The sequence below is a fragment of the Aotus nancymaae genome, unplaced genomic scaffold, assembly GCF_030222135.1.
Source record: "Aotus nancymaae isolate 86718 unplaced genomic scaffold, 86718_ANA_hifiasm-v0.15.2.pri h1tg000030l, whole genome shotgun sequence".
Taxonomy (NCBI): Eukaryota; Metazoa; Chordata; class Mammalia; order Primates; family Aotidae; genus Aotus; species Aotus nancymaae.
Window position 1 is genome coordinate 1324062 of NW_026988443.1, and position 21088 is coordinate 1345149.

The following is a 21088-nucleotide window of genomic DNA, read 5'->3' on the forward strand; positions in this document are numbered from 1 at the left end:
AAAAATTGTACCCATTTTATCTTTGATTGACTTTCCTAGGCTATGTCACGGCCGTGTGAATACAAAGACTTGCATCACGATGTTGCCGTTATGAGAAGGGCCATCAGCATGGATTCCATCGGCATTCGGCATACTAATGCCATCTTATCTTAAAGAGAGAAATGAGCATACCAGCAAAATTAGAATTTTCTTTTTTTATGTTTTAAGTTTTTATTGTTATTGTTGTTGTTGTTGCTGTTTGTTGTTGTTGTTAGATTTTCATAGATCGGAGACTTCTTCAAATAACCACACTGTGAAGCTGGGTGATGGTGGCATGAACAGTGGGTGCCAGGTGCTACCTGCCCTTCTTGTTCCACTGAGTCCCGATGGCATTCCTAGGGCACCATTTTGTAAATCTGATATTTCAGTGAAAATTATCTAGCTATATTTGATGGTATTAGCACAAGTGAACAAATATAATAACTCAGACTTCAAAAAGGAAAAAATATGAAATGAAAACTCATTGACATGAAAACATTTTTCAATATTGTTCCATGTTTATTAATGCTGTTTATGAGATCAGTTCATGAATTCAACTGTTCCTGAGTGAATATGCATAATAAACTATTGGAAAATATTAACCCAGTTTTTGAATATTAAAATTTTAACTGTTTTACTTATTTGCATGGAGATTTTCTCTATTTGTTGGTTTTGGGGGTGCTAATATTACATATAAAACAACCCCAAAGTCATTTCAGTGGCCAACATAAACTAAGGTTTTATTCATACATCTACAGATGGGCTGCAGTGGTTCCACTTCAGGGTAAAAGTCATATTTTGGTTGACTTCCGTCATATGTCATTGTAGGACCCAGGTCAAAGGGGCAGCAATTTCCTGAGACTTTTCCTTCTCATTTTACTATTCAGACGTTGCAGTTAAAAAGGCCAAGTGAGTCCAATCATAACTGTGGAAGTCCGTAAAAAGCCCCTGAGTGAGCCTAGGGAAATCACAGTCACTCATGCTGCAATGCAAAGCATACAATCAAGTCCAACATCAATGGAACAAGAATGTTTTTTGCATTAGAGAAGAGGAAAAAGAACAGTGAATATTTACTAAAAACAACAGTTGCAAAGTTAGTTAAAAGTGAAGTTCAAAATATAAAAAAAATTTTATTTGGAAGTTTCAAAAATACTTCTTTATATATATGAAATCATAAATTTCTAGCATGATCAATGGCCAGGACTCCAGAGAAAGAGAAAGAGAGAGTGGTGATATAAGGAGGAAATCAGATAGGCTAATCTGTTCCAGCAGGGGCAGTTTTAATCTCTATAGAATGCAATTTGAGCTTATCACCAGGGGAGAGCAAACAGCATATTTTTAAAAATTTCTGTTCCAAAAGACAACATTGAGGATAAAAATTTTCTTGGAGTTTTAGTTTTACTTATTTAGTTAAAAAACAATTTTTTTTTTTTACTTATTGTTGGAAATAAATGTAATTACTTTGTGTTACTGACTAGTAATATCCAGAAAGAACAAAGTCCAAAATTGTTACCATAAAAAATAAAACTCCTTTCTTCTGTGAATTTTTGAAAGCTATTTTGTGAATTTTAATTGGCAAATAATTCAATGTATTTATTGTGTACAACATGATGTTTTGAAATACGTATACATTGTGGAGTGGCTCAACTGAGCTGATTATCATATGCATCACCTCAGATGCTTACCATTTTTTATAGTAAGAACACTTAAAATATACTCTTCTAGCAATTTTCAAAATACAATCAATGCTATAAATTATAGTCACCATGTTGTACTATACTCTGTGAAATTTCTTTTCTGAATAGATTTGGATAAAAGTTTAACCAAAATTAAATTAAAAAACAAAAGGAATTTTTCCCATAATTAAAAAGACTTATAAATTTCACTACCCTGAAATAATGGCTATAACGTAAGGTAAAGAAAAGGAATTTTCTAAGATTAATCACAGCATATTTGTTCATTTCTGAAGAGCAACCAAGATCATTGAGACCTACTAAATTACAAATATGAATAATCAGTGCAACAAAATGAACAAAGTAAGAGTTGAAAAAGTTTTCTTATAAATATCCACCAACAGTTTCTAGCAGAAAGTACTGCTTTCTGGGACCATTACAATATGCCTAAATTAAGTTTTTTAGCTTTATAACAAGACAGCTCATAAATGTATCTCAGAGAATACAATTTTTTAAGAAATTGGTTAAATAGGTTATGTCACAGAGGAAACCTAATTTGCTTTTCTGTCAAGGAAATTTTTAAATAAGCCAACAACTTAACATTACGAGAGCTGAAGTAATTACTTTTCTACATAGCAAGCTTCAGCCCAGTCACCAGTACTTCCTTTACCATATCCAATGAATATGTTAACATGACTTTCCTCTAATGGTCTTCAGCTTTAAACAGATAAGACTCTGACATCAATAATTCTTTAGACATGCCTATTCCATAAGCTGTTCTTGCTTTTCCTGAGGACATATGTATGTATAAAGCATTTTTAGATATTAATCATTTTAAGCTTTTTTGCTTAAAATAAAAAGTTCCTTACAGTATGTTTCAAAGGTAAAATCACACTACATTCTTGGGGAAACTATTAGTTAAGACTCTAAAATGCATACAAGGCTGGCTGCAGTGGCTCATGCCTGTAATCTCAGCACTCTGGGAGGCCAAGGAGGGCGGATCACTTAAGGCCAGGAGTTTGAGACCACCCTGGCCAACATGGTGAGACCCCTATCTCTACCAAAAATACAAAGCAAAACAAAATTAGCTGGGCTGGTGGCACACACATCTAATCCCAGCTACTAGGCAGGCTGAGGCATGAGAATCACTTGAACCCAGGAGGCAGAAGTTGCAGTGAGCTGAGATTGCACCATTGCACTCCAGCCTGGGCAACAGAGCAAGACTCTTGTCTCCTTAATAAATAAAATGCATACAAAATAGTTGTAGTACCTGCAGATAGATATGAAGATTAAAGGAAAAAGAAGCCTTAGGAAAATTATATATCCTCTCTAGAGTACCTCTTAAGCTCCCTCTGCTCGTTACCATTTAATGTAGGAAAAAAATGTTGATGCAGGATGAAGGATGAAATTGACAATATTACTGCTGAAATTGAAAGGAATTTTCTCTTAAAAGGGCGCTAAATCTGATGACTATCTTTCATAAGAAGGCTTTAAAGGATTTCCAAAGAGACTGAGGGAAAAAGGGACTGAAAATAAGGGGAATTATTCCCAAGTTTGAATGTTAATCATTAAATTGATATGCCAAAATGCAAAAGCATTTAGTGTAAACTATAAATGATTATGATTTAACACTAGAAAATTTAAATATATTTCACAAACTTTAGAACAAAAATCTTTTATCACACTATTCAATTTACTTAGTTTCAATATTAGCATTTATTTTTTCTTCCACAGTGAAAGTAAAGTAACAATTTAAATAATTATCAGGATGTATAAATGAATATCCATTCAGATAAAACATTACCGCTTAACAGTGGCTAAGAAATATTTTGCATGTAATAAATATATTTCATGTTTAGGTTAACAGGCACCGTCTTGAGAGCAGAAGTTTTCTTATTTAATAAATAAATTATATTCAAGAAAACAAGGTGTTTATATCTGAGTATATCATTTAAGGTTTCTCTTCATATAGCACCCAAACTTCAAACTGTCTAGAAAGTATCTCCTAAAATATAACTCATACATTAATTAATAAAAATAAAGGGCAAGAAAAAAAATCAATTTAAGACAAAATTTACAGTTTATATTCTTAATTCCCCATTCAATAAAATATCAATTGCCAATTTACTAAAAGTAAATGAACTGTATATATGCAATCTGTTAGCGCTGAAAATCTGAAATATATATTTTTAAAAATCACTCTTTCTGACAGTATTTAAAATATTGCATCTCTGGCAAACCTGAAAACAATCAAGCATCTTACTACCCTAGTTTTCATACCTAACCCATACCCCATCACTTTTTATCCTTTAACATCCATCCAGCACTTTTTTTGTTTTTTGTTTTGTTTTGTTTTTTTTTTGGCAAATACACTTACTTATATCCCAAACACAAAACACTGACAATACTCCTTGGTAAACAAGGAAATCCAGAACAGTCCAAGCCTACACAGCTTTGCTCCCAAAGTGTGGCACAGGCTAAACGACAGGAGAGAAAGGAACAATCAATGGCCCTTATTGATGCAGTCAGAATGCTCCTGAGAGTCCATAACTGTGCTGACGTAATCCTGATGAAGTTTCAGAAGATTTTGCAGACAAGTATCAGAGAATAAGTCTTTGATTGATAATTTTTCTATTTATTTCTGCCAAGGCGACTGAAAACACGAAAGCCTTTTCATCAGACAGGTTAGCATAGATGTCAATTTCCTTTTCCTGTTTCTCTGTTGAAAGAAAAAGGGAAAGTTTAATATAAAAACAGTAGATGCAGTAAATTTAAATTTTTTAAAGCTTTCAAGTATTCTTTAAATGACATTATTATATACAATACTACAATGTACATTAAATGTTACTATGCTACTGAACTAAAAAGTTTTTTAAATTATACAAAGGAGCTACTGAAATGAAGATTAAATGAAGACAACGTATATTTCTATACACAGGCACTCTAACAGCTGCATCATTTCTCTAAGAATCTCATATATTTCTATCTCCTCATTGTCTCAATCAAAATGAATTTTCTCTGCTAGATGAAATTCACTGAGAGATGGTCCCCTTCTGAACATCAATGGTGACTTTATGAATATATTAACATCTTCACCTTCATCTTCTTATATAGGAAGTGAATAGCTAACATTTATTTATATATTTCCCCTCTCAATTACAAACGTAATCCAAGTTCACAGAAAATTTGAAAAAGAAAATGAAAATCACTTGTAATCTCATGAGTCAGCAAAAATCACAATTAACATGTTGGTATATATTCTTCCAAATTACTTTTTCAGGATTCACTGATTTTATTTTTGTTTATTTTGTTCTGACATTCTGATCGAAGTTAAATGCATATAATTTACAGTCAAATTATTTTTATAAAACTTGATACAAAAAACAGAAGTCCTTTGTCCCATGCACATTTCCCATTCTCCAAAAGCACCGCCCACCTCAGCCTCCGAAAAAAGTGACAATTTTTTTTTAAGTTGTTCCTTTCTGTTTTTACAAAAACATATCTCTAAGTAACATTTGTAAAGATGCTACTTCAGGGTTTTAGGCATTACTCATTCACTTTCCACAATGGAAAATAAGGGTTACACTGTTTTGCATCTCTTGCCCCAATTAACATTCTGCCCATCCCCTCATCTTCTCACAATAGTTAAATCACAACTTCAGGAACATCAATTTTCAATATTTACGGTATTATAACTATGGTAAATGATTTTACTTTTCCTTCACATTGTTTTCCCTAAAGTGATTCTCTTTCTACTTGCTTAGTTTTCATTTCTAACTCAACCCAGTCTTCCCTAGTTGTATAAATCTTTTTTCAGGATGTTTACACGTATCAGGTATTTTATCATTTTTATCTTCTCGAAGAAATCTCTTCAAGTCTTCCGACCTGCTCCAGCATGAAATGGTTGCTCTCTTAGCCTACTGGACACTTATCATCTTGAGCTCTTTCATCAGCATCATGCTGGAGAGACTCCTCATCTCTAGAGTCAGGTAGACCCGCCTTTGTCTTGAATCCAAAGATCCTTTCTTGGTTTACTTCTTCATTTTGGTAGCAGGTAACTTGTAGGGGCTTCCTGAGAAACGGAGTACTGGTAGCAAATTTTATGAGACCCTGAACGTTAAAAATATCTTTAGTCTACTTTCACATTAATTCTTGGTTTGATTGAGTATAGACTTGTAGGTTTCCACTTAGAACTGTGAAGGCAGTAAATTGTCTTCTGACTACTGGTGCCACTGTTGACAAAACCCAGTACCTCTTTTATGGCTATTTTTTAAACCAATGATAAATTTACATACAGTGAAATATATAGATCCTTTATGTGTTCAACTGGATGAGTTCTGACAAACGTATACAAACATGTAACTAACCCATGTCACAACTGAGATACAGTAAATGTCCTCCAGAAATTCCTCATGCTTCTTTCCAGCCAATCCCTCCCAATACCTACAAGCAACCACTGTTCTGATTTCTATTACCATAGAATCATTCTGTCTGTTCCTAAACTTCATATAAATGGCATCATATAGTATGTACTCTTTTGTGTCTAGCTTATTTTGCTCAATATGTTTTTGAAATTAATTGATGCTATTCATATATCAGTAGTCTGTTCTTTGCTGGACAATATTCCATTGTATTAGTTCCAATATTATTTTGTGTTTCTTTTTTCTGAAAACCTGAAGAATTTTCTTAAACCCAAGAGATATGATGACAATCTCTGGTATAATTAATTTCTCTTTTTAACCATCCATTAGACTGGAAATTTGTAGGCCCTTTTAACAAAGAAACTCAATGTCCCTCAGGTTGGGAAAATCTTCTTGAATAAATAATTGTCACTGTTAAAGTCATTGATGACTTCCTTCACCTTAATCTTCTATGTTCTTTATCTGAAACTTCAATTATTTACAGACGTCCAAACTCACACTGGTTCTCTAAATTTCTTACCATTTCCATTCTGTTTTTTCCATATCTTTTCAATTGCTATACTTTCTGGAACCTTTCTTCAATTTTATCTTTAAGCCTTTTATTAAAGTTGTTCATTTCTGTGTATCATGTATGTTTTGGGTTTTGGGGGGAGTATTTTAAAGTTTAGTTTCTAACTGGCTTGACGTCTGCAATTTCCTTTTAAATATCATCTTGTTCTTGTTTTACAATTACCTCTTTTGCTAAAGATATTAATAATAGTTTATATTTTTTCTTTTCCCTTCAAAAACTTGTTTTTTCCAAGTTATTCTTTCTCTCCTGTTGATTTGGTCTTAGCCTTTCATACCATAATAGATGCTTTCTTCTAGATATCTGGGTAATTTTTGGCAATATGCTAGTATTTAGGAGAGCGACCAAAAAAGCTGATTACACGTATGTGGAGCTTGACTCTGATCATCAGATTAGGATGATCCAATTAGGCCATTTCTCTGTGATAATGAAAGTATCTTTATTTGGGGCCTTTTCTCTTGGGTCCTTCGGATTCTCTAGAGAAGATATGGTCATTTTTTTTTTTTTTTTTTTAACCTGGACACTAATAAGCCTAACTCAAGAACTCGGTATTTACTATGCCCAATTTTCACCTAGGCTTCCTGATCTTAACATGGTATCCAGGCCATCAACAGACACCTGGTGTTCCTGAGACCAAAGCCTATGCTATTTATCTTTTTCAAAGGATAAACTTGGGGTATAAGAGGGTAAACAGTCTTAATGAGCTAGCCATAAAAATACTTGCAAACAATCTTCTCATTTTTGGCCTCAATTTCACTTCTACTTCCAGACATGACTGATACACAAATTCCTGACTTTTAGGTAACTGTGTAATAAAAATGAGTTTCTTTCTTAGATTTCCCCAAAGGAGTTTAGAGCTAGATGTGTTTTTTCAATCCACCATCTTCAGCTTAAAGTCTACATTCATTCTTAAGTTCATTAATATGATGTTCAGAATTGCCTAACATATTTTAATCAGTTAAAAATAAATATATTCTATATTATAATATCCAGAATAATCATACCCTTATATATAAAATGAAGACTTGCAGTATTGTTGTTTAATAACTTGTTTTTATGATTTAATAAAGACGTATTATTATGATAATGTCTAACAAGCTTTCCTTTTCCATTCTTCCTTCTTATACTGCTTCAAAATAGAAAAGTCAATTTTTCCCCCTTCTGGACCTCTCATCTGACTAGATAGAAAAGTCCATTTTTAGTTTGTTTTTTCAGACACATTGTCAGATTTTCCTTAATTCATATGCTAAAGCTTGCTCCAAATTTTTCAAATACCCTAAGAGCAAGGAATCAATTAAATGCCTTAAAATCAAGAAATCAATTTAGTGCTAAACAGCTATTTAGCACTAAGAAGCATATCCAAGAAATCTAGTCTAAAACACAGAGATTTCAGAAGTTCACATTAGGTTGGTGCAAAAGTAAAACTACAATTACTTTTGCACCAATCTAATAGTTCTTGTCCATTTTATACTTAGAATGCAATGGTTTACATCAAAGATTGGCAAATTAGGCCAAGTGCAGTGGCTCATGCATTCCTGCAATTCCAGCACTTTGGAAGGCCAAGCTAAAAGGATCCCTTGAGCCCAGGAGTTTGAGACCAGCCTAAGCAACATAGTGAGACCTCACTTATTCTAAAGGTAAAAAAGTCTGGCATGGTGGCGTGCACTTCTATTCTCAGCTACTCAGAAGGCTGAGGCAGAAGGATCGCTTGAGCCCAGGAGTTTGAGGCTGTAGTAAGCCATGATCACAGTACTACACTCCAGCCTGGGTGACACAGTAGACCCAATCTCAGAAGGAAAAAAAAAAAATCAAGCAAGGAAAGAAAAAGAAAGAGAGAGACTGGCAAACTATAGTACAGGTACCAAATGTGGCCCACCACCTGTTTATAAAGTATCACTGAAACACAGCCGTGCCCATTCATTTATGTATGTTTTATGGCTGCTTTCCAGCTACAAAGGCAGAGCTGAGTAGTTGTGACAGAGATAGTATGGCCCACAAAGCCTAAAACATTTACTATCTGGCTCTTTACAGAAAAAGTGTAATGACTTCGCAGTCTACTTAAGATTCCACTTTGTGGCTGGGCACAGTGGCTCATGCCCATAACTCCAGTACTTCAGGAGGCCGAGGCGGGTGGATCACAAGGTCAGGAGTTCAACACCAGCCTGGCCAAAATAGTGAAACCTTGTCTCTACTAAAGATACAAAAAATTCACCGGGTGTGGTGGCACGTGCCTGTAATCCCAGCTACTTGGAAGACTGAGGCAGAAGAATCACTTGAACCCGGAAGGCAGAGGTTACAGTGAGCCAAGATCGAGCCACTGCACTGCAGCCTGGGCGACCCGGCAAGACTCGGTCTCAAAAAAGAAAAAAAAAAGATTCCAGTTTGTGCTACAGAAACTGCTTTAAGCAATTTCCTGCAACTTGTATCAAAAACAAATAAATTAAAAGCATATCTTACTCTAGAAATAGCTTTCTTAAAATTTTTATGTCATAAATAGAAAATGCCTAAAAAATATTTACAGCCAAATAAATGCTTCTTTTTTCAAGTAATCATGAAATAAAAACTGAAATCTTCCATATATATACAATTCTACCACAAGTATACAGACTTCATTTCCCCAGCTAAAGACTGTCATTATCTGTTTCCTCATCTTCTCTCACCCACCACCAGAAGCATTCTTCTCTTCTTTCAGCTGTATTTCCTCTACTTCAACTGAAAAGAATGTTGTTTTCTGAGCCAAGCAGTATTTCTCTCTTTTCCTTTTCCTCTGTTGACTTTTCTTTACCTAGTTTCCCTTCTAAAATAGTGCTTGGCATAGGTTTTCTGATCACCCTATTGTTAAGGAAACATTCAAATTGAACAAATAACTCAAACCCTTTGGAAGAGCATAATAGAAGGCAAGAGAAAAGCAGTAAAATTACCGAAGGAATAAGGGGATTACCTTAGCATAGCCTACCTAGAATACAGTCAAGTATGGTATAAACCTACTCCTTTAGCCATACAATACTAAAATACCTTTAACTTTGATAAAAGCTAGGAATGGCTATACTGGTGAAGCTGTTTTCTAGCAATAGTAACTTTATTCAAATAAAAGCACATAAAGCAGAGAGAAATAGTGAACTGGTAGAATATTCTCATTGTCTAAAATAAGTAAAATTTACATTTATACAAAAAGCACTTGAGTACCTAAGACAGAATATCTAAAAAAGCAAAGCATAACTCACAAATAGTGTAAGAAATCATAAATGCATTTCAACGAAGATGAAATCATTTTGACAGAGGTTTTTAAAGAACAATAAAGAGCAACTATCTCTTTTTTTAGTTAACTACTGGCTTGAAAGTTTCAATTTTAAAAACATATTTCTGGACATATAAAGGTTCATTATACTATTCTCTACTCTTGCATATGTTGAAATTCTCAAGTTTTTAAAAAGATGCGTGAATCAAAAAAAAGAGAAGCTGAAGTTTTAGTCAATATCTGAAAACAAGTTATTGGTAGATATTTATCAGAAGAAAGGAGAAGACCTGTAAGGAGAAATAGAAATATACTCTGGACCAAGAAGAATGTATCTAACTACGCAAAAGCTGCCTCAGAGTAGGAAGCACACAGATCTCTCAATGAGCAATTAAAAACACCACAAGAACACTTTCAATAGTAAAATTTTAAAATTCACAGTTTAACAGTTTGAAATAAGTCTTAAAAGAACTCAGACTTGTCTTAAAAAAAATAAAAAGAAAAAAACAGAGGTCCCAGCACTTTGGGAGGCCAAGGAGGGCAGATCGCTTGAGCTCAGAAGTTCAAGACTAGCCTGGGCAACATGGCAAAACCTCCATATTAATTTTTTGGGGGTGAAACCCCAAAAAATTAGCTAGGCATGATGGTGCACACCTGTAGTCCCAGCTAGTCAGGAGGGTGAGGTGGGAGAATCACCTGATCCCAGGAGGTTGAGACTGTAGTGAGCTGTGACTTTGCCACTGCATTCCAGCCTGGGCAACAGAGTGAGACCGTGTCTCCAAAAAAAAAAAAGAAAGAAAGAAAGGTATAATCATATTAACAGGCTTCTCCAGGGTGGCATATCTTTGAACTCCATTATCATCAGTTTATAGCAAGGTAAATTTTACCTAACTAAGCCTTTAGGTTTCCAATAAGAATTAAATTCCTGGATTAAAAAAAATAATAAGCATCTACCATAAGTCCAGGAGCTCAACACCTCCACTTTCTTCACTACTATCTAATTAAGATCCCACATCAATTTAATACTTAAAAAAAAAAAAAAAAAAACTGCTTGGTTTATTCATACCTCTTTCTTCCTCATGTTTTTTGGCAGATGCACTTTTAGGTCTTCCTCTTCCTCGTCTGATATGATCTGAATGGCTGTTACTTCGAGACCTCTTTCTGTTTTCTAAATCTTTATTTACTGTAGAATTTATCTTCTCTCTCCTAACTCTCTCTGTTCGCCTCCTCTTGGCCTCATGCTTGTTTTCTGTATGGATGAATAAAAGTGATATATTTTAGGGCTTAGCAAGAACTGTTGGCCCAAGTTCTCATTGTCTTCCTTTACCTTTCTAAATTGCACTAGAGTATACTTCCTGGCATATTTCATAGAACTACAACCATAACATACATATATGTCTCCCCCACACCCACATCAGAAAAAAAGAAATTCAATAGCATTCAGATCACAATAACACATGAAGTAGGAGGAATCTTGGAAGAGAAAACAAGTTTCTTCATTTGGCAGCTTAAATTTCAGCCTCTACAAGTTCACACAATTCCATAGCAAGCTTTCTGCCTTTTTCTTCCTGTTTCCAAGCTAAAAGTAGTAAAATATTAAGAAAGGAAAAAAATATTCCATACCATTCTGCCCTCTACCTGAATTAAAGATTAAAATATGTGAAATATGCACAAGCAAAACTGATCTCAGAGCTAATGTATTAAGGCTACAATAAAAATCAAACAGAAAGCATCCATAACAAATATGAAACCACTAGGCAAGTGAGTAGTTTTCACTTTAGCCACCGATAAGGTAATTTCCGATATAAAAGCATGTTTTTCCATAAATGGAACAGCAGTAGAAAACCTTTATTAAATATCGTGATTTAATTAATGCAAGAAGCCACTCCTCCCACTCTAAAGAAATCAAACTGTTGGATAAGACAAACACTAACCTTAAAGAAAAAACAAAACAACAAAAAAATACGATACCTTGCTTTAACACATACCTGCACTCAAAAGCAAGAAAGAGAATTCCCCAAATGCCTAAAATCACAGTGATAAAAGGGTAAAAGAAACAGAAAAATTCATATCCCAAGAACTAAAGGGAACAATTTGAAAAACTGTAAAATAAGTATACTTAATAGGCTGCTGTAAAAAAAATTAAAAGTAAAACAGTAATATTATCTCCAAATATCATATCTTGGAGAATTAATTTGAAGTTTCAAAGTAGACATATACTAGATAATACAAGAACATTTAATCATCCCAGATTTCAAGAAACTTATCAAAGACAACCAGGGTCTTGTTAAGACTCGGGCTAACCTGAAGAGGCTCCCACTATTACAGAACAATTTGAGCATCAATAAAAATAATAACTATAATAGATTGAAATATATCAAGTATATGAGTACGTTAACATTCAAAACAAGAACTACAGCCGGGCGCAGTGGCTCACGCCTGTAATCCCAGCACTTTGGGAGGCCGAGGCGGGTGGATCAAGAGGTCAGGAGTTTTGAGACCAGCCTGACCAACACGGTGAAACCCCGTCTCTACTAAAAATACAAAAAAAAATTAGCCGGGTGTAGTGGCACATGCCTGTAATTCCAGCTACTCAGGAGGCTGAGGCAGAAGAACTGCTTGAACCTGGGAGGGAGAGGTTGCAGTGAGCCAAGATCATGCCATTATACTCCAGCCTAGGTGACAGAGCGAGACTCTGTCTCAAAAAAAAAAAAAAAAAAAAAACTACTTGGCCACCATATGAAGAGACTAAAGAACCAACTCATTACTTTGAAAACTTAAATAAAGGGAAAGAATTAAGCATTTCTTCTGCTTTTTCTATTTAAACTGTGCTACTCACTGGGTAACCAAAATGCAGATGAAGAGAAGTTTCTCATACTAACGTTAACAAATGAAGAAGGAATGACAGAATCAGAGTATCACCACTTTTTTTGTTTGTTTGTTTTTTTCCTGAGACGGAGTTTCGCTCTTATTACCCAGGCTGGAGTGCAATGGCGCTATCTCGGCTCACCATAACCTCCGCCTCCTGGATTCAGGCAATTCTCCTGCCTCAGCCTCCTGAGTAGCTGGGATTACAGGCACGCGCCACCATGCCCAGCTAATTTCTTGGATGTGACACCAAAATTGAAAGAAAAAACCCTAGAAGAAAAAATAAGACAAAATGGACTTCCTCAAAATTAAAAAATTTCTGTGTATCAAAAGACTCTATCAATAGAATGAAAAGGCAATACATGGAATGAGAGAAAATATATGCAAATTAACAGATAAGAGATTAATATCCAGATTATATAAAGAACTTCCAAGTCAACAACAACAACAAAATCCTCAATATAAAAACGGGCAAAGGACTTGAATAGCTACTTCTCCAAAGATACACAAGCACATGCAAAGATGTTCAATATCACATCAATAAGAAAATGCAAATCAAAACCACAGCAAGATACCACTTCATACTCATTAGATTATTATAAAAAGCAAAGCAAAACAAAACCAGAAAATAAGTGTTGATGAGGATGTAGGGAAATTGGAACATTTGTACATTCCTGGTAGAAATGTAAAATGGTGGCGCTGCTATGGAAAACAATGAAGTGAGTCCTCAAAAAAATTAAAATAGAATTAACATACGATCCAGCAATTCTTCTAGGCATATATCCAGCAGAAATGAAAGCAGAGATCCGGACAGATATTTGCATACCACGCAGCATTATTCACAATAGCAAAAAGGTTAAAGCAACCCAAGTGTCCACTGATGGATGCATGAATACACAAATTACAGTATATACATACAATGGAATATTATTTAACCTTAAAAAGGAAATTCTCATGCATGTTACAACACGGATGAAACCTTGAGGACACCGTGTTAAGTTAAATAAGCCAGACCCAAAACGACAAATAGTATATGATTCCATTTATATGAGGTACCTAGACTACTGAAATTCACACAGAGAGAAAGTAGAATGGTGGTTGCTGGGGCATGGGGGAGAAGGAAATGGCAGTCATTGTTTAATGGGTACAGAGTTTCAGTTTGGGAACTGGATGGTAGTGATGGTTAATACAATATGTATATACTTAATGCCACTAAACTGTACATCTAAAAATGGTCAAAATAGTAAATTGTTCTATTTTATCACAATAAAAGTATTTTTTAAATTCTATGAAAAAGAAGAAATTAGAAAACAAGATAACCTGCTAAGTAAAGTTTAGGTGTTAAAGAGAAGCTAAATAGTGGACATGCCTGATGACAAAATTATAGATGTAGAAAGGGAAATCAACAAAATTTCCTGGAACAAAATAAAAAGACAAAAAGAATACGTGACAGAAAGCGAAGAAAAATGAAGGAAAGATCCAAGAAACCTAACGGATATTCCTATGACAGAATTGCTAATTATCTACCTATTATTCTTTCTCCCCATCTTCATTAAGAACAGAATCTTGTTCTGATAAAGAGGGCAATATGCCTAAATAGGTATACATTCTCAAGAGTCTCCCTGCAGGTGAGGTAGCATCTAGCTCTGGCCAATGACAGGTAAGTGAAACTGGGTAAGGTTTCCAGAAAAATTCTCTTTCTGTCTTTCCTTTTTTTTCTTTCTTCCTTCCTTTTCTTCCTGTCTCTTTCTCTCTTCCTTCCTCCCTCCCTCCTTTTACCTTCCCTTCTCCCTTCCCTTCCCTCTCTTCCTTTCCTTTCTCTTTTCTCCTTCCTCCCTTCCTTCCTTCCCTCCCCCTCTTCCCCTTTCCCTCCTTTCTTTCTTCCCTCCTTCCCTCCTTCCTTCCTTCCTTCAGTCTCACTCTGTTGCTCAGGCTGGAGTGAAGTGGCATGATCTCGGCTCACTGCAACCTCTGCCTCCCGGGTTCAAGCAATTCTCCTGCCTCAGCCTCCTCAGTAGCTGGGATTACAGATGTGCGACACCACACCTGACTAATTTTTTTTGTATTCTTAGTAGAGATGGGGTTTCACCATGTTGGTCAGGCTGCTCTCAAACTCCTGACCTTGTGATCCACCCACCTTGGCCTCCCAATGATTTTTTCAAGGGAAGAAGCATAGCTGGCACGCCCCTTAGTCTCTCTGCCCTTCCCACTTCTTCCTTCTTGAAATGTGTACAGGATGCCTAGAGATGCAATAAGAACTACCTCAGAACAATGAGGATAAAAGCCACATCTTCTTAAGGTGGAAGAAAGAGAAGAGAGTAAGTCTTTGATGACAACATTGAGCCACTATCCTTGTACTGCCTATCTTTATCCTTCTTCCAATACAGTGTCAGTTTCTGTACAATGCAATCCGAACATGATCCAATAGGCATGCCAGAATGAAAAAAAGAGAAAAGAAAATGGGGGAAAAGCAATAATGGATAAAAACTGCCCTGAGTTGAAGACTTCAACTTTCAGATGGAAAGGACCCACTGAATGCCAATGAAGAATGAGAACAAAATTAAAGTGTGAACGAAACCAAAGGCACTCTCCACAATAGAAGATAGGAAATGTACCATTATGCCTTTTCTGAAAAGTTTTTCCAGGAATAAAATAATTTCTGGGAAATTTGTTCCAAAAGTAAAAACACATGGTTTAAAAAGAACACAGACACGGTATGTAATTAACAGTGGTATCAGACACAGTGGCTCACCCATGTAATTCCAGCACTTTGGGAGGCTGGGGTGGGTGAAGCCACCTGAGGTCAGAAGTTCAAGACCAGCCTGGCCAACGTGGTGAAACCTCATCTCTACTAAAAATAAAAAAATTAGCTGGACATGGTGGTACATGCCTGTAATCCCAACTACTAGGTAGGCTGAGGCAGGAGAATCACTTGAACCCAGGAGGTGGAGGTTGCAGTGAGCCAAGATTGGGCCACTGCACTCCAGCCTGGGTGATACAGAGAGACTCTGTCTCAAAAAATAAAAAGAAAGAAAGAAAGAGTGGGATTATCCTGGGAGTACAATGGAAAGAAACCCTAATACCACAGCTATACAGCAGACCTAAAAACAATCAGTCTTGATTAGATGTCAAAGAACTCTATGAAAAGTGTTTTAAAGACGAATACAGATATCATATATGGTTAAGAACTTAAAAGTACAAGCTCTGAGGTAAAGCAATGCATTTTTTTAATCAAAAGGCAAAAATAACCCACAAAAATCAACTATATAAAAGCCATGTTCCATAAAGGAACGTATAGCACTTTTACACAATTAGCATATAAGGAATGATGCATGATGCTTGCTTTTTTTATTTTATTTTTTTAATTTTTGTATTTTTAGTAGAGATAAGCTTTCACCATGTTGGCTGGGTTGGTCCTGAACTCCTGACCTCAAGTGATCCACCTGCCTCAGCCTCTCAAAGTGCTAGGGTTACAGGCGTGAGTCACCGCACCTGGCTGGCAAGTAAAGAACAAGCTTTCCGAATAACAAAACCAAACCTCCCACAGTCAATTCAGAGTTGAGGACCACTTATACTACTGAATTAATACTTAATCACTTTAGATTTATAAAAGGTACCGGTGATAATCATTTCTCCTTTTTTTTTCCTTAACTAAAATCGAACTTGTCATTTATGAACTTCTTTGCTTATCAGCTTTTGCCTATTAACTTATATTAAAGAATAATTTGGGCCACAGACAGTGCCTCATACCTGTAATCCCAGCACTTTGGAAGACCGAGGTGGGTGGCTCACGAGGTTGGGAGTTTGCGACCAGCCTGACCAACATTATGAAACCCCGTTTCTACTAAAAATACAAAAAATTAGCAAGGCATGGTGGGCGCGTGCCTGTAATCCCAGCTACTCAGGAGGTTGAGGCAGGAGAATTGCTTGAACCCGGGAGGCAGAGGTTGCAGTGAGCCAAGATCACACCACTGCACTCCAGCCTGGGCGACAGAGTGAGACTCTGCCTCAAAAAAAAAAAAAAAAAAAGGAATAATTTGAAAGTTAAGTTGAGGTTTAATTTTTTTCCCCTTTTTCTTGTTTCCTTCTCCCAATAAAAAATGAGGTTGTTATTTGACTATACTTACCCTAAACCTTATACTCACTGAAAATTATAAGTTAAAATACTAATAAGCAATTATAATTTCCTACTATTTTTCTTACCTTTACAGGAACTCTACATTTTAAATGTTATTAAATTTTAAATTCTAAATTTTATGAAGTAGTATCTCATTTAGAAATTCACTTTTTCTTTTATAGTTTTTATAATTAAAGTTTTATTTTTTAAATTTTTTATTTTTTTAAATTTTTAGTAGCAATGGGGTTTCACCATGTTGGCCAGGCTGGCCCTGAACTCCTGACTTCAAGTGATCCACCTGCCTCAGCCTGTCAAAGTGCTGGGATTACAGGCATGAGTAACCACGCCTGGTGACTGGCGAGATCACTGCTCACTGCAACCTCAGCTTCCCAGGCTCAAGCAATCTTCCCACCTCAGCATCCCAAGTAGATGGGACAACAGGCAGGCACCACTGAGGCAGAAAAATAGGATCTGGAGGCAGGGAACATAAAGTCGATCTCACACTTCAGCTGTAAACAGGAAATATCCTCTCCATAGAGAATAAGCCAAGTAAATGACTTTGTAACCTTATTTCATCCTCTCCATAGGGCGTAGGCCAAGTAAATGACTTTGTAACCTTATTTCATCCTCTCTTTTTACATAGGTGCCCCAAATAGATGGTATTTAAACTCACAAAAACTCTAACAGGGCTTTTGAGCCCCTATGCTCCAAGCCCGTTCCCACACTGTGGAGTGTACTTTCATTTTCAATAAATCCTTTCATTCCGTCCTTGGTTTGTGTGTTTTGTCCAATTCTTTGTTCAAGACACCAAGAACCTGGACACGCTCCACGATTAACACCATCACCCCTGGCTAATTTTTTGTATTTTTCTTTTGTAGAGATGGGGTTTTGCCATGTTGGCCAGGGTGGTCTCGAACTTCTGAACTCAAAGCAATCTGCTCGCCTCAGCCTTCCAAAGCACTGAGATTACAGGTGTGAGACCTTGTGCTCAGCCGGAGTATTTCTTGTATTTCTTTTTCTTTTTTTGAGACGGAGTTTCACTCTTTTTGCCCAGGCTCAAGTGCAATAGCATGATCTCGGCTCATTTGCAACCTCCACCTCCCACGTTCAAGTGATTCTCCTGCCTCAGCCTCCTAAGTAGCTGAGATTACAGGCACACACCACAATGCTTGGCTAATTTTTGTATTTTTAGTAGAGACAACTTTTCACCATGTTGGCCAGGCTGGTCTCGAACTCCTGACCTCAGGTGATCCACCTGCCTTGGCCTCTCAAAGTGCTGGGATTACAGGCTTGAGCCACCGCACCCAGCTGAGCATTTCTTAACATAGTGTTATTGCTAACACACATCTCTTTCTCTCATCAAAATTAATTTTAAACTTTAAAAATTCATTAATTTCTGTAATAGATTTTGTTTATGTATACATATTTTCAGCTACACTAAGTTCTATATAGTTCTACTGTACCACCTCCCTATTTCTATGAACGTTATGAAGGTATAAAAATGATTAGAATATATGAAAAACACGAGTTTTAAACAATTCATATCTAGATAAATTGATTCAGCCTAACAGAGTATTTTCTTCCTGCACATCACAAACTATGTACAATACTTAAATAAGAGCTTTCTTTCTTTTCTTTTTTTTTTTTTTTTTTGAGACGGAGTCTTGCTCTGTCACCCAGGCTGGAGTGCAGTGGCTCTATCTCAGCTCACTGTAACCTCCGCCTCCCAAGGTTCAAGCGATTCTCCTGCCTCAGCCTCCCAAGTAGCTGGTACTACAGGCAGGCACCACCATGCCAGGCTAATTTTTGTATTTTTAGTAGAGATGGGGTTTCACCATATTGGCCAGGCTGGTCTCAAACTCTTGACTTCGTGATCCACGCCCAGCCAATAAGACCTTTCAACCTAGTGAAATTTTAAAATATGTTTTATAGCTTTATTTTTTAAATCAATGAGCTTTAATTATGGTTCTTTTTTAAAAAGGTGTTTATAGCCAGACGCGGTGGCTCATGCCTGTAATCCCCGCACTTTGGGGGGCTGAGGTAGGCACTCCAGCGTGGCAACAGAGCAAGTCTCCATCTCAAAAAAAAGATGTTTACTTATGCAAACAAGTATTCCTTGACTCTGTACTTGTTATATAGTTACCTATCTATTTATGTATTTACTTATTTATACTACATGGATAAATCATTTTGTGGGGTTTTTAAAACAAACAAGTTCATACTCCAAATATTCTTTTGCATTTTTTTCTTAAATTAACAATGTTTTAGAGATCTTTCCACTTTAGTACATAAAATCTGTATCATTCTTTCAAACTAGCACATATTATTAACTAAAGGATAATGTAACTACTTAATTTAGCCATTCCCCTACAATGACATCTGCCTTACTAACAACCTACTGCTATTATAAAGTGTTGCCTTGAAAATCCTAGTAAATACTTCATTGCGTATAATAATTAGGATACCTACCTACTGATAAAGGACTCTGCATTCTAGGTTATGTGCATTTAAACCTTTTAACAACTACTGGTAAGACTGCTCTTCAAAAAGGCAGTACCAACTTATGCTCCCACCAATAAATAGTATGAGACTATCCATTTTACCATACTCATGAAAGTATTTAGAAATTCTTTACATTTACATGAACTGTGGGCAAAAAGAATGGCATTTAATTTCAACTGTGTTTCCCTGATAATTAGTGCAGTTGACTATTTTTCAAATATTGAACATTTTCATTTCTTCTATTAATTCTCTACTAATTTACTTTCCTTAAAGCTGAAATGTTCTAGATCTCATTGACAACATTAAGCACTTGGTAACTTGTAGTGACCTTAAACTCTTCTCAATTCCATACATACTATGGGATTATCCAAGGCAAATCTTTCTTCTAAGAAATTTAATTGTAAAAATGAATACTACTGAGTTACCTAAAATTTACCATGTTTTGCAAATGTCAGACATTTTCTTTTCTTTTCTTTTTTTTTTTTTGAGATGGAGTCTTGCTCTGTTGCCATGCTGGAGTGCAGCGGTGAGATCTCGGCTTGCGATCTTGGCTCACTGCAACCTCCGCCTCCCAGGTTCAAGAGATTCCCCTGCCTCAGTCTACCGAGCAGCTGGGACCACAGGCACGCACCACCACGCCCAGGTAATTTTTTGTATTTTAATAGAGATGGGGTTTTACCATGTTGACCAGGATGATCTCCATCTCCTGACCTCGTGATCTGCCTGCCTCGGCCTCCCAAAGTGCTGGGATTACAGGCATGAGCCACCACGCCCGGTCTAGACATTTTCATACACACTTCAATCCTCTAACACTGGTACTATAAATCTGTCTTATAAACAAATAAACAGCAGTTGCTCATGGACGTTAACTAGCTTGCTTAGAAAGGGACAAAATTTGCTGAAGCCAGGTCTTCTGACCCCCATGTCTGTACGCTAACAAACTGTTTTCGAGGCTTTGAATACTCTTAATCCTCTCCTTAAAAATCTTTTTCTCCTGTGGTTTCCATGGCACAGCCTATCCTTGATGTTTCTCCTTCCTTTCTGGTTTGATTTGGTTTTATTGTTGGTTCTTCCTCCTCCTGCTGGGATTTCTGGGCTTCAATGTTTCATCTTCACTTCAAAGTCAAAAGACCACTCTTACTAAACAAGGAAACCTCAGGAAACTCCAAATATAAAATAATAATGAATTGCTTCTTAAAACTCACTCATCGCCATGACTTACATAACACTGGGCTCTGTTGGTTTTTCTCCTCCAGCTGACATTTATTCTCAGTTAATCTGACCTGTCTGTAAAATTGGTATTTGTGAGAGTTTAGTTCCTGAATGCCTTCCTCTTCCTAACTTACAAACTCTCCAGCGTAAGCTCATCCATTTTCCATGATGACAACTACCACCTATACACTGATGGCTCAAAAGTTTTATCTACAGCTGAGGCTGCAGACTGAATGTCCAACTGAAAAAAAAAAAATCTACATGGATGATGTTTTACAACTAAATACAAAATTAAATTAATCTTTCCCTTGAGGCTTGTTTTCCCTTTTATATTCTCTTTTAACTAGCAATCCAAATCAGACATCTGGGAATCTTCTAAATTCTTCCCACTGGTCCAACTTGTTAACAACTCATTAACACTTGTATCACCTCTTCCTTTTTTTTCCATTTTGTTTTAGACAATGTCTCACTCTG

At 36.1% G+C, this 21088-nt stretch overlaps 2 protein-coding genes across 3 annotated transcripts in view; one reads left to right on the forward strand and one right to left on the reverse strand.

Moving 5' to 3' along the window:
* The window catches only part of CCNYL1B (cyclin Y like 1B), a 27904-nt gene extending 27027 nt beyond the window's left edge, over positions 1–877 (forward strand). The window contains exon 11 of the mRNA XM_064382926.1: positions 40–877. Within this exon, the coding sequence (XP_064238996.1) occupies positions 40–153 (114 nt within the window). The 3' untranslated portion in view covers positions 154–877. The remainder of the gene's footprint in view (positions 1–39) is intronic.
* The window catches only part of CUNH16orf87 (chromosome unknown C16orf87 homolog), a 29689-nt gene continuing 9115 nt past the window's right edge, over positions 515–21088 (reverse strand). Inside the window, exons 3-4 of one of the 2 annotated variants that reach the window (XM_064382994.1) lie at positions 10982–11164; positions 515–4410 (exon numbers count right to left, since the gene is read on the reverse strand). In XM_064382994.1, the coding sequence (XP_064239064.1) occupies positions 4292–4410; positions 10982–11164 (302 nt within the window). In that variant the 3' untranslated portion in view covers positions 515–4291. Of the gene's footprint in view, positions 4411–4431; positions 5802–10981; positions 11165–21088 lie in introns of those variants that run through there. The other variant, XM_064382995.1, reaches the window with a different exon arrangement.